Source organism: Cricetulus griseus, assembly GCF_003668045.3.
Source record: "Cricetulus griseus strain 17A/GY chromosome 1 unlocalized genomic scaffold, alternate assembly CriGri-PICRH-1.0 chr1_0, whole genome shotgun sequence".
NCBI classification, from domain to species: Eukaryota; Metazoa; Chordata; class Mammalia; order Rodentia; family Cricetidae; genus Cricetulus; species Cricetulus griseus.
The window spans coordinates 48,539,563-48,553,394 of record NW_023276806.1 but is presented as its reverse complement, the minus strand read 5'-3'; the positions used below and the strand labels follow the sequence as shown (position 1 = coordinate 48,553,394).

Sequence of the window (13,832 nt, the reverse complement as noted above, 5' to 3'; positions counted from 1 at the left end):
CAGCCATGGCCACTTGTGTTGTAAAGGCCACTCATTTTGGCTAAACACTGACAATTCCTGAAGCTAAAGTAACTCATTTGTCTAGGTTCTTGCTCTCTGAGCCCTGTCTGTCCTCAGTAATAACTGACTATGAGACATGGCCCCTCCAGCCCTAAACTTGATTCTGGAGTCCACTCTGAACTTCTTGTAATAAAATCTCAAACTAAGACAGACTGCATGGCAAAGAACTGATGGGTCCCCCAGTGAGCTGTAATAAAGAACAGAGGCCTTTAGACCCACATCCATAAGGAACTGAGCCCTGATGATAGCCACAGTGGCTGTGGACATGGATATCCCTTCCAACACCTCAGATATGACTACAGGCCCAGCTAACATGAACAGCAAAGGAGCTAGAAACACCAAATAAGCAGGGCATTGGTGACACACGCCTTTAATCCCAGCACTGGGTGGGGGGGGGGCAGAGGCAGGCAGATCTCTGTGAGTTCAAGGCCAGCCTGGTCTACAGAGCAAGTTCCAGGACAGCCTCCAAAGCAATATTAAAGAAACCCTGTCTCAAAAAAACAAAAAAGAAAGAAACACCAAATAAAACACACCCACATTCCTGCCCCACAAGCACTGTGTTATGTTGCTTAAACTTGTGGGGATTGTGTGTTGATTAGTTGCCGCGTGCGCTCAAAGATGAACTGTAGTCAGTGAGGCTAAGACTTCTTTATTTAGTAAACACCAGTCCAAAATGCAAGCCAGAGCGATCCCACAGGTAGCAAGCTAGCGTGGCCAGAGAAGGGCTTTCCACGTGAGCCCCGCTCTTTTTTAATCTCCTTCTACGTCATCTCAGACTTCCCCTCATCCCGCCCTCACGGGCATGTCCCAGCACACCTGTCCGAGGGCGTGTCCCAGCACACCTGTCCGGGTTACCTGGGGCGGGGCTAGGGTGTCTCCCTACAGGGTTGGTTTTCTCCTTCTTTGTGGATCCTGGGAACCAAACTCAGATTGTCCATCTTAGTGACCAGAGTCTTTTCCTATTGAGCCACCCCACCCTTAGTGTTTGTTTTTGAGACAGGTCTTGCCACAGAGTCCTGGCTGCCTGGAACTCATGGTGATCCTCTTGCCTCTGTCTTTTCGGGATTACAGGCATATACCAATATGCCCAACTTTAAAAATGTGTTTTGTCATTTTTACTAAGTTTTGTTATGTTTACACAATAAATGCCAAATACAACTGCCTACTAATATATTTTGAAATATATAACTGATGTGCCACATGCTTGTAATCCCACCAATTGAGAGGTAGTGACTGGAAGATCTGAAGTTTCAAGGTCATCTTCAACTCCGTAGTAAGTTTGAGGCCAACAAGAGCTACATGAGATTCTATCTCAAAAAAAAAAAAAAAAAAAAAAAAAAGTCTATGTGTGTGTGAGCGCGTGACCAACACCATCAAAACAATAATTCATGTTTGACATGTAAATGAATTTTATGTGCATGAGTGTTTTGCATGTGTGTTATATGCACCACTGTATACAGTGCCCTGGAGACTAGAAGAGGACAACAGCAGATCCTCTGGAGCTGGAGTTACAGACTGAGGTGAACCTCATGTGGTTGCCAGGAATTGAATCCAGGTTCTCTCTAAGAACAAAAAGTACTTTTAACCACTGAGTCATCATCTCTCTATTCTGAGTTCCTTTTTGTTGTTTTGAGACAGGGTTCTCTGGCTGTTTTGGAACTCACTCTGTAGACCAGACTGGCCTCAAACTCAGAGTTCTGTCTCTGCTTCCCAACCCGAGTGCTGGGATCAAAGGCTTGCACCACCATATCCAGTCAAGTTTAGGTTTTATATGCAGGAGCTGTGGATGCAAACTGATTCAGGTGTGTATTGACACTTCATATTATTACAAATATTTACTTTGGTTACATCACTGCCTGAAACAGTCCCCAGCTCTTACTAATATCTAACCAACAGGAAAGAAATTCCTTAAAATATTGTATATTTACTGTATACTTATTATGGATATCGGATAATGAGATGGGATCTCATTATGTTACACAGGCTGGGCACTGCCACACTCTTGTTTCATTCTCTCAGGTGCTGGGATTATAGATGTCTGCTGTGCTTGGTTTCGAAGTATGTTTAGAGTGGGAAATACTTTGTAAATATGTTAACAGAGGTTATAATCTCAGATAATCATCTTTTTCACTCACTGGTGTTGAGTGGAATAGGAAATCATGTACAGCACTGGAAAGGCTTATTTTGCTGTTGTGAGGTCACTCTCTCTTACACTAAAGGTCATTTTACAAGCCTAGCTCTAGCCTTCCAATGTGGTTTTCTCTGTCAGTGCCCTGACCAAAAAATAAAAGTACCTAACAAAACTCTAAATCCTCCCAGCTTAAGACTACTGTTCCTTTGAGAACTAGAAGTGAAACAGGATGTCCTCCTGTAACACTGTACATAAATAGAAGGACTTGCAGTCCTTGAAACCGTTCATGGTTGTACATCCTTTAGTCAGTCCAAAGACCCTTGGCTGACATTTGTATATAGCACAACTTTGCCTCTGGAATCAGAAGGCATTGATCAGATCCAAAAGAACAAGTTGAAGTGACAAGATATATCTGCTTGGCTCATGATGTTATTTCTCTAAAAAATTAAAATAATAATAATAAACAACCCTTTTATTTTTTAAATTTTTTTGAAATTTACCTTTATTTCATGTTTATTGATGTTTTGCCTTCATGTATATCTGGAACTGGAGTTACAGACAGTTGTGAACTGCCATGTGGGTGCTGGGAATTGAACCTGGGTCCTCTGGAAGAGCAGCTGTCAGTGCTCCCAACCACTGAGCCATCTCTCCAGTCCCCCCCCCCCTACTTTTTATTTTATTTTTTAAAGATATGGTCTCACTATAGAGATAGAACTCATGGATATCTTCCTGCCTCTGCTTCCAGAGGCTGGGATCATAGGCGTGCTCTCAACTCTTTTGTAATTTAAAAAATTTTACCTATTATTGTGTATGGAAACTAGAGGACAGCCTTATGGAATCATTTTTGTTGCCTTTCATCTTTTATACAGATCCCAGGCATTGAACCTGGTTCTTAGGCTTCCTACTAGAGCTTTCACTAGCTAAACCATCTCTCCGGCCCATCCTTTGTAATTAAAAAAAAAAAAAGTTACTATTAATTTTTTTAAAGTCGTGTGTATTAATGGGGGCAGGAGACATGGCGCTGTGGTTAAGATTCCAGAGACCTGTATTTGATTCCCAGCACCTACATAGCAGCTCATAATCTACACCCCAGTCCCTGGGAATCAGATGCCCTCTTCCGGCCTCTTTGGCTCTGCACACATGTGGTACACATACCGGCAAAACACCCACATACATAAAGATTATATTTTCAAGTGGGCGGTGGTGGCCTGCCTACACCTTAATCCCAGCACTCAGAAAGCAGAGGCAGGCAGATCTCTGTGAGTTCGAGGCCAGCCTGGTCTACAGAGCGAGTTCCAGGACAGGCTCCAAAGCTACACAGAGAAACCCTGTCTCAAAGAAAAAACAAACGAAACCAACAAAATCCACCATAAAGATTATATTTTAAAAACACGTGTGACTTGTGTACTTGAGTGCATCAGCTCTGGACGATAAAAACCCATCATTTTCCCCCGGAGCTGCAATTACAGTCGTTTATCTATAAATATCCATGTGTATGTACAAATTTATCACGTTTTCTGAGACGCGGGCTCATGTAGCCTAGGCTGCTCTCGAACTCGAGACCCTCTTGCCTCACCCTCCTAAGTCCAGGATAGCATACCATGCACGGCTTCATCATTATTATATTTATTATTATTATTATTATTATTATTATTATTATTATTATTATTATTATTATTATTTCTTTTTTGTTGTTTTCGAGACCGTAGCTTTAGAGTCTGTCCTGTGGCCCAGACTGACCTCGAACTCAGAGATGGGCTTGCCTCCGCCTCCCCAGCGCTGGGATTAAAGGGGAGACCCACTACCGCCGCCGGGCCGCGGCGCGGGGACTCTTCTCAATGTTTCACTCCTTCTTCAGGATTCCACTACCAGGAGCGCGTCACCGCTTTCGGCCAGTCTCGGAGCCCCGGGGAGGAGACGGAGAGCGCGTCCCTGCAGACGCAGCGCCCGCCCGGCCGGAAGTGACGCGCCGGATGTTATAAAAGCCGCTAGCGGCCGCGGCGGCTCTCAGAAGGCTGGCGGGCAGCTGGGATGGCAGATGAGGAGGAAGACCCCACTGTGAGTGAGCGCCTCTGTCACAGCCTGTTTCCTCGCTCCCTCGGGCTCACTAGCGGAGGCAGAGTCTGAACCTCGCGTCCCCTAGGGAATCCGCAGTGTTTTCCTCCTCCTCGGATTTACCTCAGTCGTGGGGCAGGACGGGAAGGAAGGGGGCTCCTTTCGATCTGGATCTGCCAGACACTTTGGAGACACCTAGAGGGTTATGGGAGATCAGAGCCAATAAATTCCACGGATCCCGCAGCCCAGCTAACAGAACTTGTGAAGATAGCGGGGAAACGATGAACTAAAGTCAGGAGTCTTCAAGTCCAAACTCTTGCTTTTTCTCTGAGGAAGTTATTTAACTTCAGACATGGGTTTTCTTGTCATGAGATAGGATCAGGCTCACTTAGGGAGTTTTTAGCTCTGTATTGATAAGTTCTTAGTAAATGATGATTCCGATGACAACTGAGAGTTATCAGGTCTTTTACCATGCCATTGCTTAGCAGTATGACCACTTAGTTGGCTGAAAACAAAACCCAGAACCCGAGGTCATTAGAGCTTTTACACACAAAGGTGTAGGGTTGTTAGGAGCAATGATAGAAGCCTTCCTGCATGACCTAAGAATTTGAGGCTAAGTTTTCATGATGTTGTGCTGTTCAGTTTAGCTTATCGCTATTGAAAATGAAAAAGGGTCACTCTCTGGGCTTGGTGGTGCACACCTTTAATGCCAGCACTCAGGAGGCTGGGGCAAGTGGATTTCTTAGTTCCAGGCAGATGGGTACATAGTGAGACCTTTAAAGTCTAGAGAGATTACTTTAGCGGTTAAGAGCAACCCAGTCACCTATAACTCCAGTGGATTGAACACCCTATTTTGGCCCCTGTGGTCACCAGCAGGCACGTGGTCAATGTAGGCACACACAATACACATGGTGTCTTTCAAAACAAAGGGTGAAAATGAAAGGGTCTGGGGATGTAGTTCAGTATCTGTTTAGAATCTTAGTTCCTAGATTCAATATAAGAGAACAGAAAGGACACTCAGTGGAATATCAAATGTAGTACAGTCATTTGACATGGCTTTATGTATTTTCAAATTTCTAGTTTGAGGAGGAAAATGAAGAAATTGGAGGAGGAGCAGAAGGTGGACAGGGGAAAAGAAAGAGACTTTTCTCCAAAGAATGTAAGTTGTATTTTGCAGTGCTTTTGTTATAGATGGTGAAAGCTTGAACATGTCCTTTTAAAGTAGACTTATTATTCTGCATATGTTTTCGTCTAGGGACAGTGTTCTCAGACTTGCCTGTGAAGTTGTCTGTTTTTATTGTTGTTTTGCTCATTTTTTAAAAAGATAGTCTCTCTATAGCACTGGCTACTTCGGTGCTCACTGTGTATCCCGAGCTAGCTTTAGATTGGTGGCAGTCCTCCTGCCTTAGGCTCTGAAGTACTGGCATTACAGGTGTGTACCCTTATGTGCAGCATAACTTTTCTGAATCACATATATTAATTCTGTATGTGGCACATAAAATGATGGATGTGATCATGATTGCTTTTTTTTTTTTTTTTTTTTTTTTTGAGACAAGGTTTCTCTGTGTGGCCCTGGCTGTCCTGGAACTTGCTCTCAGCTGCAAGATCTGACTAGGATTCTCTTTAAGTGTTGAGGTCTTGAAAGACAGGGAAGAGCTAAGGAGCTGTCACCAGTTGGATAGAGAAAACTACAGAGGTGTGAAAAGTGTCTAAAATTGAGGCCTAGGGAGTATAGCTCAGTGGTAAGGGCATGTGCCTAGCACCTGTGAACTCTGGTGGGGGGTGAGTAGAAACCAGAAATCTTAAAAGAAAATGCACCTAAGTAGAAAAATAAGTACACTCTGAATAAGGTACTTGTACTAATGTTGATTTCTTAGTTTTGATATTTGTTACATAAATGTTGTAAGTGGTAACGAGATACTGGGCATATGGAAACTCCTATTTTTATGACTCATCTATAAGCCTAAAACTGTCTTTTAAAAAGGCAAGTTTTAAAAATAGAATTCAAAGGGGCTGGAGAGATGGCTCAAAGGTTAAGAGCACCGACTGCTCATCCAGAAGTCCTGAGTTCAATTCCCAGCAACCACATGGTGGCTCACAACCATCTGTTATGAGATCTGGTGCCCTCTTCTGGTGTGCAGATATATATACATGGAAGCAGAATGTTGTATACATAATAAATAAAAATCTTTAAAAAATAGAATTCAAAAAGAAATAGAGAATATTGACTACTATATTTGTTTTCTTCCTTCTGTGTTGGGACCTAAAGTCTCTTGGCATTTTGAACACAAGGGATAACTGTACTCCAGGCTGGCTTCCAGGTCACCCCTTTCATTTCTTCTCTTTGTTGGCTCTGTCAGTTTTTGCTTCTAAATAGGAATTATTTTAAGGCTGAATATATGATACATATCTATAATTCCAATGCTGAGGAGGCTGAAGCAGAGGATTTATGAATTTGAGGCCATCCTGGGCAACACAGAGAAACACTATCTCAACCTCTTCCAAATAATTAATTAGATATTGATAATAGTAATAAAAATAAATAAATACACTGCAAAAGAATCCCAGCACTAAGGAAGGCTATTCTGGTCTACTTAGTGAGTTCCAGGTCAGCCAAAGCTACATAATGAGACTCTGTCCTTTATTTGTTTTATTTTAATGTTTTATTTTAATTAATTAATTAATTATTTTTTTGAGACAGGGTTTCTCTGTGTAACAGCTCACAGCTCTGGCTGTCCTGGAACTCACTTTATAGACCAGGCTGGCCTCGATCTTGCAGAAATCCTCCTCCTCTGCCTCCCAAGTGCTGGGTTTAAAGGCATGCACCATCACACACACCCACTGTGTTTTTAAAGTTTTATTATTATTATCATCATCATTATCGTTATTATTACTTTATGTTCATTGGTGCATGTATGGGTGTGCATGTCCCATGATGCAATAGGAGAACGGTAGACAACTTTGTGAAGTTGATTCTCTCCTTCCACCTTTACATGGGTTCCAGGGCTTTACCTTAGGCCATCAGGATTGCACAGCAAGAATCTTTATTCACAGAGGCATCTTTCTAGCTCTTCAACTTTGTCTGTTAAAAAAAAAAAATAAGACTTGCATACAGTAAATTATGCATGTCCTAAGAGAACAATCCAGTCATACACACACACACACACACACACACACACACACACACACACACACACACACACACACACACACACACTTTTGGTCACTACTGAGACCAAGATAAAATAACCCTGGCACTTAGGAAGTAGAAGTAGGAGGATTGAGTTCTGGGCCAGGCTGACCTACATAGTTGAGATCCTGTCACAAACAAAAGAAAAAAGAAGGCTATGGTGGTGTACAGGCACATGAGATCCTATCCAAAGACAGAAGACACTTCAGCTTTGGCAGCATTTACATAACCCTTAATTTATGTATTGTATGTATGTATGTATGTATGTATGTATGTACACCAGAAGAGGGCATCGGATCATGAGCTGCCATTTGGGTGCTGGGAATTGAACTCAGGACCTCTGGAAGAGCAGCCAGTGCTCTTAACCGATGAGCCATCTCTCCAGTCCCACATACCCTTTGAAAACCTAGCAAAAATTACAGTTCTTCCCAGAGAATGTATATGTACAGATAACATATGAATCCTGTCTGTGAAGTAATTGGAATATGTCGACGACAGGTTGAACATCCTTATTTGTCCTGTCTGCTCTGAGTTACAAAGAAGAGAATCACTGTTGTGATTCAGATCAGCTGGGGTCACACTTCAGGTTCACCCTTTAACTAGTTGTGTGACCATAGTGTGGGTCACTTCACTTACTGCCTTAGTTTTCCCACTCATAGAATGGGGGTACAATAGTGTCTAAATAAGAGGCCTGTGTAAGAATTGAATGAATTATATATGAAAAGCTTTTAAAAGGTATCTGGCCTATAGGATAACTAAATAAGTTTTTGGCTATCTGCAGTTATTTTTATTGCCCTGAATTAGATTTTTCTTCTCTTTTGTATATTCTGTTCTTTCAGGTAAAGCCTGAAAGGGCTTCAGCCTGTTTCTTTTTTCTTGTTTGGCTTTTTTTGACAGGGTTTCCCTGTGTAGCCCTGGTTGTCCTAGAGCTCCCCCTGTAGACCAGGCTGGCCTCTAACTCAGAGATCCTCCTGCCTCTGCCTTCTGAATGTTAGGATTAAAGGCTTACACCACCACAACTGGCTTTAGCCTGTTTCTTATGAGAAGGTAATTGGAGCACTTTCTCTTATGTCCTTTTCCCTATGGTAATGTTGGAGATCCTCTGCCTTCTACTTCCAATGCCCCACTACCTCCCATACTTCCACATCACTTGCAGGCTAATCTTTCAGGCCAGTTGTGGTAGCATGCGACTTTAATCCCAGCACTCCGGAGGCAGATGCAGGTGATCTCTGTGAGTCTGAGGCCAACCTGGTCTACAAAGTGAGTTTGAGGACAGCCAGAGCATAAGAAAAAAAAGGAAAGAAAGAAAGGCCAAGCTATCCCTAGCCCTGTCCTTACTACATTTAAAGTTGTTTGAGGGGGCTAGTGAATGGGTGGTAGAGATTAGGTAAGTATTAACACTAGGGTTTAGTAGCTTGGGAAGGAAGAAGGTTTATGCAGGCTAAATAGTAAGACTGGTCATAGGACTGCTGAGACCTTTTATACCGAAGTCCATACTTGGAGACAATTGTAATATTTTGTTTGAGACATGGTCTTTCTTTGTAGAGCATCCTGGGCCTGAACTCAGATTCCCTTGTCTCTGGTTCCTGACTGCTGGGTTTAAAAAGCCATGTACTACCTTGCCCAGTCATAATTATGTTTTTAAACCATTGTTTATAATTTGGTTTAATTCTGGTTGGTATGGAAAAGGTACTGGTGAAATTCATCAGTCTCTGAGTAAACCAAAGCTCTTGTTCTTTCACAGTACGATGTATGATGTATGGGTTTGGGGATGACCAGAATCCTTACACTGAATCAGTGGATATTCTTGAAGACCTTGTCATAGAGTTCATTACTGAAATGGTAAGACAGTTATGTATTAATTCTTTTGTTTTATTTTTGAAACTGTTTTAGTTAATTCAAGATTTGAAATTCTAAGCTTGAAATAACACTAAAAACTTTTGAAATAAGCTATCTATCTGAGTACCTACTTTCTGCAAGTTCTTGGCTTCTATTAACATTATTCTAAGTTGCCATTGATAATGGAGATTACATAAATGTATTCCAGACTTCAGAGTTTTATTTGTTTTTTGATTTACAATATGTGTGTGTGTGTGTGTGTTTCTACAAGTATGTCTCTGTACTGTGTGTGTGCCTGGTGTTCTTGGAGGCCAGAAGAGGGTGTTGGATCCCCTGAGACTGAAGATAGATGGCTGTGAGCTGCCATGTGGGTGCTAGGGATTGAACTCCAGTCCTCTGGAAGAACAGCACTGAGCAGTTTCTCCAGCTTCAGAGTTATATTTGTTAAAACAGTATCCTGAATAAAATGAAAAAGTATTGCTCACAATCTCATACAGCCTAAGTTTTTTTTCCTTCCAGTATTTATTTAAAGTTTATGTCATGCCTTTGAATTTTTTTTTAAATCTTTGGGAACCCTCTCCAAAGAGAAACAAAACCAAGAGTTAAAATTAAGTTACATAATGTTTTCCATAGTAGTGATCATAATAACATTCATTTTACTCTTAAATGCTTTACAATATGTGTTTTAATCTTATTTTAGTAGCTGTGTAAATTCATCTGAATTTTATTTCCCCCTTGAGACAGGGTCTCATGTATTTCAGGCTGGCTTCACTGTGTACCCAGAGACAGCCACTTCATGAGTGTTGGGAATACAGGCTGTGCCATCAGGCCCATTTATTCACTGCTGGTGGTCAAACCCAGGGCTTTGTGCACATTAGGCCAATTTTTAAACTGTTTTACCATATTGGTTGTCACACTGATTGTGATTAACCATAATCTTCTTGTATAAGTTATTTATTACAGGTGGTTTTTTTTCTCTTGAATGCTTGGCAAATGCAGATCACCAAGCTACATCTCCAACTCTGAGTTTAACATCTTGAATGACCACTTTTATGGATTTCTTCCTTTCCTTTTTTTGGATATATTAATAGGGATATGGTTACTGAGTGGCTATATTTAGTTGTTATGAGTGTTCACCCTTATTTTGGATTATTTCCTTACTACAGAATAAAAGTGAAAAAAATTACTCAGCAAGGGCAGAGGCTGAGCTTGGTGGAAGAACCAAGCCTAGTATGTGTAAAGGCCTGGGTTTAATGCAGCACTGAAGGAAAACATTAGCAGTAGTACTGGTAGATCATGCACTTAGCATGTGTGTGAGGCCCTGGGTTCAGTCCCCAGCACCATATTAAATGACAAAATCTGGCATAGTGGATCATACCTGCAATCCCAGAATTCCAGAGACAGATAGGAGTATCACTACAAGTTAAAAAAAATCCAACCTGGTCTATGGTCTGGATGGTAAGTTCTAGACCATCCAGAGCTACATAATGAAACCATCTAAAAAAGTAAAATAAAATGAAAGAATGAAACCAAAAAAAAAAAAAAAAACCCACAATAAACAAAAAAAAAACAAACACTAACAAACAGCCAGGTGTGAGAGGCTATAATCTCAGCATGTTAACATTCAAGAGACTGAGGCAGGAGGACCCCAGTTTCAAGATCAGCTTCATCTACATAGCAAGACCTTGTCTCAACAAACAAGAACAAAGCTGGGTAGTGTGGTACATGTGCTAGTTGCAGAGGCAGGAGGATGGCTACAATTGAGACCAGCTTGGGCTATATACAGGGACCCTGTCTCAAAAGATAAACAGTAAGGAATTGAACAAGTGGGCCTGAGTTCAGGGCAAGGCTGGTCTACATAGTGCATTCCAGGTTATATAGTGAGATGATGTCTCAGAAACAACAATAAATGTTACAGATGTGTCTTCAAGTATGGATTTTGGAATATAAGGTCTAAGCAGTCTTACTATTTAGCCTCCATAAACCTCCCTTCCTCCAAAGCTATTAAACTAATGTTATTATTTGCTAGCATCCAAGAACACCTTTAACAAGACCACCTCATCCCCTACAAAACAAAAACTCTACCTATATCGCAAAACAAAACAGGAGTATCTCCAAATTTGATAGATTTTGTTATTTTTAGTATTTATTATTTATTTTTGAGGCAGGATCTCACTATGTAATCCTGTTTGGCCTGGAACTTGCTCAATAAACCAGGAACTTGATATATACAAATGTTTATATAAACCAGGCTTGCCTTGAACTCACAGAAATCTGCCTGTTTCTGCCTCCTGCATGCTGGGGTTAAAGGTGTGTATCAGCTAACTTGTCCTGCTCACTTTGGTAGTTTTAATGTCTTAAGGACATAGGGCATGGACAGGATAACATGAGGGTAGCTTAAGAGTCGGGGGCACACATAGGAAAGCTCTCTTCTCGTTGCTGTGTCCACTTGCTCTGCTTTCCTGCTGGTTGGCCTAGTGCACTGTAAGTAAGGCATATTTACCTAATAAATATACCCGAACCCTATATGCTTATGTATTGGTGAATCTCCATTTATATATTTCCTTGTCATAGACTCACAAGGCAATGTCGATTGGAAGACAGGGACGAGTGCAAGTTGAAGATATTGTCTTCCTGATTCGAAAGGACCCAAGGAAGTTTGCTAGAGTTAAAGACTTACTTACTATGAATGAAGAATTGAAACGGGCTAGAAAAGCCTTTGATGAAGCCAACTATGGATCTTGACACTGTTTGTAATATCTGAAATTTTGATATTTTGTTTGGAAACCATACATTACAACTTGTCTACAGTAATATCATGATAGCTAGGTACGCAATGAAAGAGGTATTCGATTTTAGCTTTATAATTTGAGCCTTTCATTGCCTGTCTTTATCTGACTATATTTAATTCTTTGCTAGGCTTTAATGACTACTAATTTAAAGTATTGCCAACTGTGTAGTTCCATCTGAAAAAGGTAAAGTAGTATTTAGGTAGACTTGTGTATTCCAAGCTATATACTATAGCTGCATAATATGCAATCTAAATATTCTTTTGACTTTATGAAAGTTGAGGCTTGTGCTTTATGTATTTCAAGTTTTTATGACAATGGCAGGAGAAGTTATTACAGAGAATGAACTGGTTTGTGTTTCTTTTAAGGAACTAAGTTCTTGTAAGAATCTTTATCTGTCTTTGTAGATCATTTATTTTAATATTTTCTAAAGAATACTTTTTTTTTTTTAAAGAAACTACTATTTGTTAAGTGTTAGTGGACCTCATCTTCCTTGGTAACAGTAAAGTTTCTGAAAATAAATGCTTTCAGTAGTAGGGATGGCAAAGCTTATAACCCTGATGTCAGGACAGGTATTTTGGGTGGTGTAGTTACGTAAATAATAAGTACTTCCATTGTGACAATGTATAGTTGACTAAACCTGTGTGTGTGTGTGTGTGTGTGTGTGTGTGTGTGCAAACCATTTCTGTAGTCAAGGATATGCAGGCTTTGTGTATACTTAGCTTATTGCATTAAATTATTGTTCTATTTAGCTTATAATAAGGATTAAAATTGCATTTAAAGAGATTACTGAATGTTACTCTGTGAAACTTACTGGTGCTTCTTAATATCTCTAAATCAGTAGTTGGGGAAATATCACCTACTTAATCTGCTGATACAAGGAATAAAAAATGAAAAATTTAACACACTAATATGTGAGTTTGTGATTTATTTATTATTTACATTAAACATTTTTTAAGACAGTTTCTCTGTGTAGTCTGTCCTAAAACTTGCTTTGTATACCAGGCTAGCTTCAAACTCACAGAAATCTGTCTACCTCTGCTTCCTGAGTGTGGTAATTAAAGGAATGTACCATTACATGTGGCTGGGTTTGTGATTTATACCCTCCATGATACTGAATCCATCACTGTATGATAGTCCTAGTTGTTTTATCTTGTTATAGCAGAAATTCTTTTCTATCTTATTTTATAATGTACCTCAGTTGATGATGAGATACCTGGGCTGATCTTTTTTTTTTTTTTTTTTTTTTTTTTTTTTTTTTTTTTTTTTTTTTTGGTTTTTCGAGACAGGGTTTCTCTGTGGCTTTAGAACTAGCTCTTGTAGACCAGGCTGGCCTCGAACTCACAGAGATCCACCTGCCTCTGCCTCCCAAGTGCTGGGATTAAAGGCATGCGCCACCAACGCCCGGCTGGGCTGATCATTTTATTTAAAAAAGCCATTGAAGGGGTTGGAGAGATAGTTCAGAGTTAAGAAAACAGGCTACTTTTTCCAGAGGGACTCAGACTCAAATTCATTTCTCAGCATTTACATGATGGCTCACAACCATCAAACTCTAGTTCCAGGGGATCCAATGCTCTCTTCTGGCCTTCTCAGGTACCAGGCAAGCAAGTGGTATACAAACATGCATGCAGGCAGAATACTCACATACATAAATCAAAATTTACTAAAAGCAATTGAAGAGATATTCAGTCTGCATTCAAATAAAAAAAAAAAATGGCAGTTGAGGGCTGACAAGATGACAGAGTGAGTAAACAGACTTGTTAACCAA

The 13,832-nt window shown here is 40.5% G+C and overlaps 1 protein-coding gene across 1 annotated transcript; it reads left to right on the top strand.

Annotated features, from left to right (window-relative positions):
- Positions 1–4,105: 4,105 nt before the first annotated feature.
- Positions 4,106–12,975, top strand: Taf13 (TATA-box binding protein associated factor 13). Its single transcript, XM_027395508.2, has 4 exons — positions 4,106–4,249; positions 5,327–5,405; positions 9,181–9,278; positions 11,850–12,975. The coding sequence occupies exons 1-4, from the start codon at positions 4,223–4,225 to the stop codon at positions 12,018–12,020; spliced, it is 375 nt and encodes a 124-aa protein (XP_027251309.1). The 5' UTR covers positions 4,106–4,222; the 3' UTR covers positions 12,021–12,975.
- The last annotated feature ends 857 nt before the right edge of the window (positions 12,976–13,832 follow it).

Excerpts from the sequence above, each read along its gene's own strand:
- Taf13 (XM_027395508.2), top strand. The coding sequence starts at position 4,223 with ATGGCAGATGAGGAGGAAGACCCCACT. Across the intron at positions 4,250-5,326 it reads ATGAGGAGGAAGACCCCACT|TTTGAGGAGGAAAATGAAGA; the intron begins GTGAGTGAGCGC and ends TCAAATTTCTAG. Across the intron at positions 5,406-9,180 it reads GAGACTTTTCTCCAAAGAAT|TACGATGTATGATGTATGGG; the intron begins GTAAGTTGTATT and ends GTTCTTTCACAG.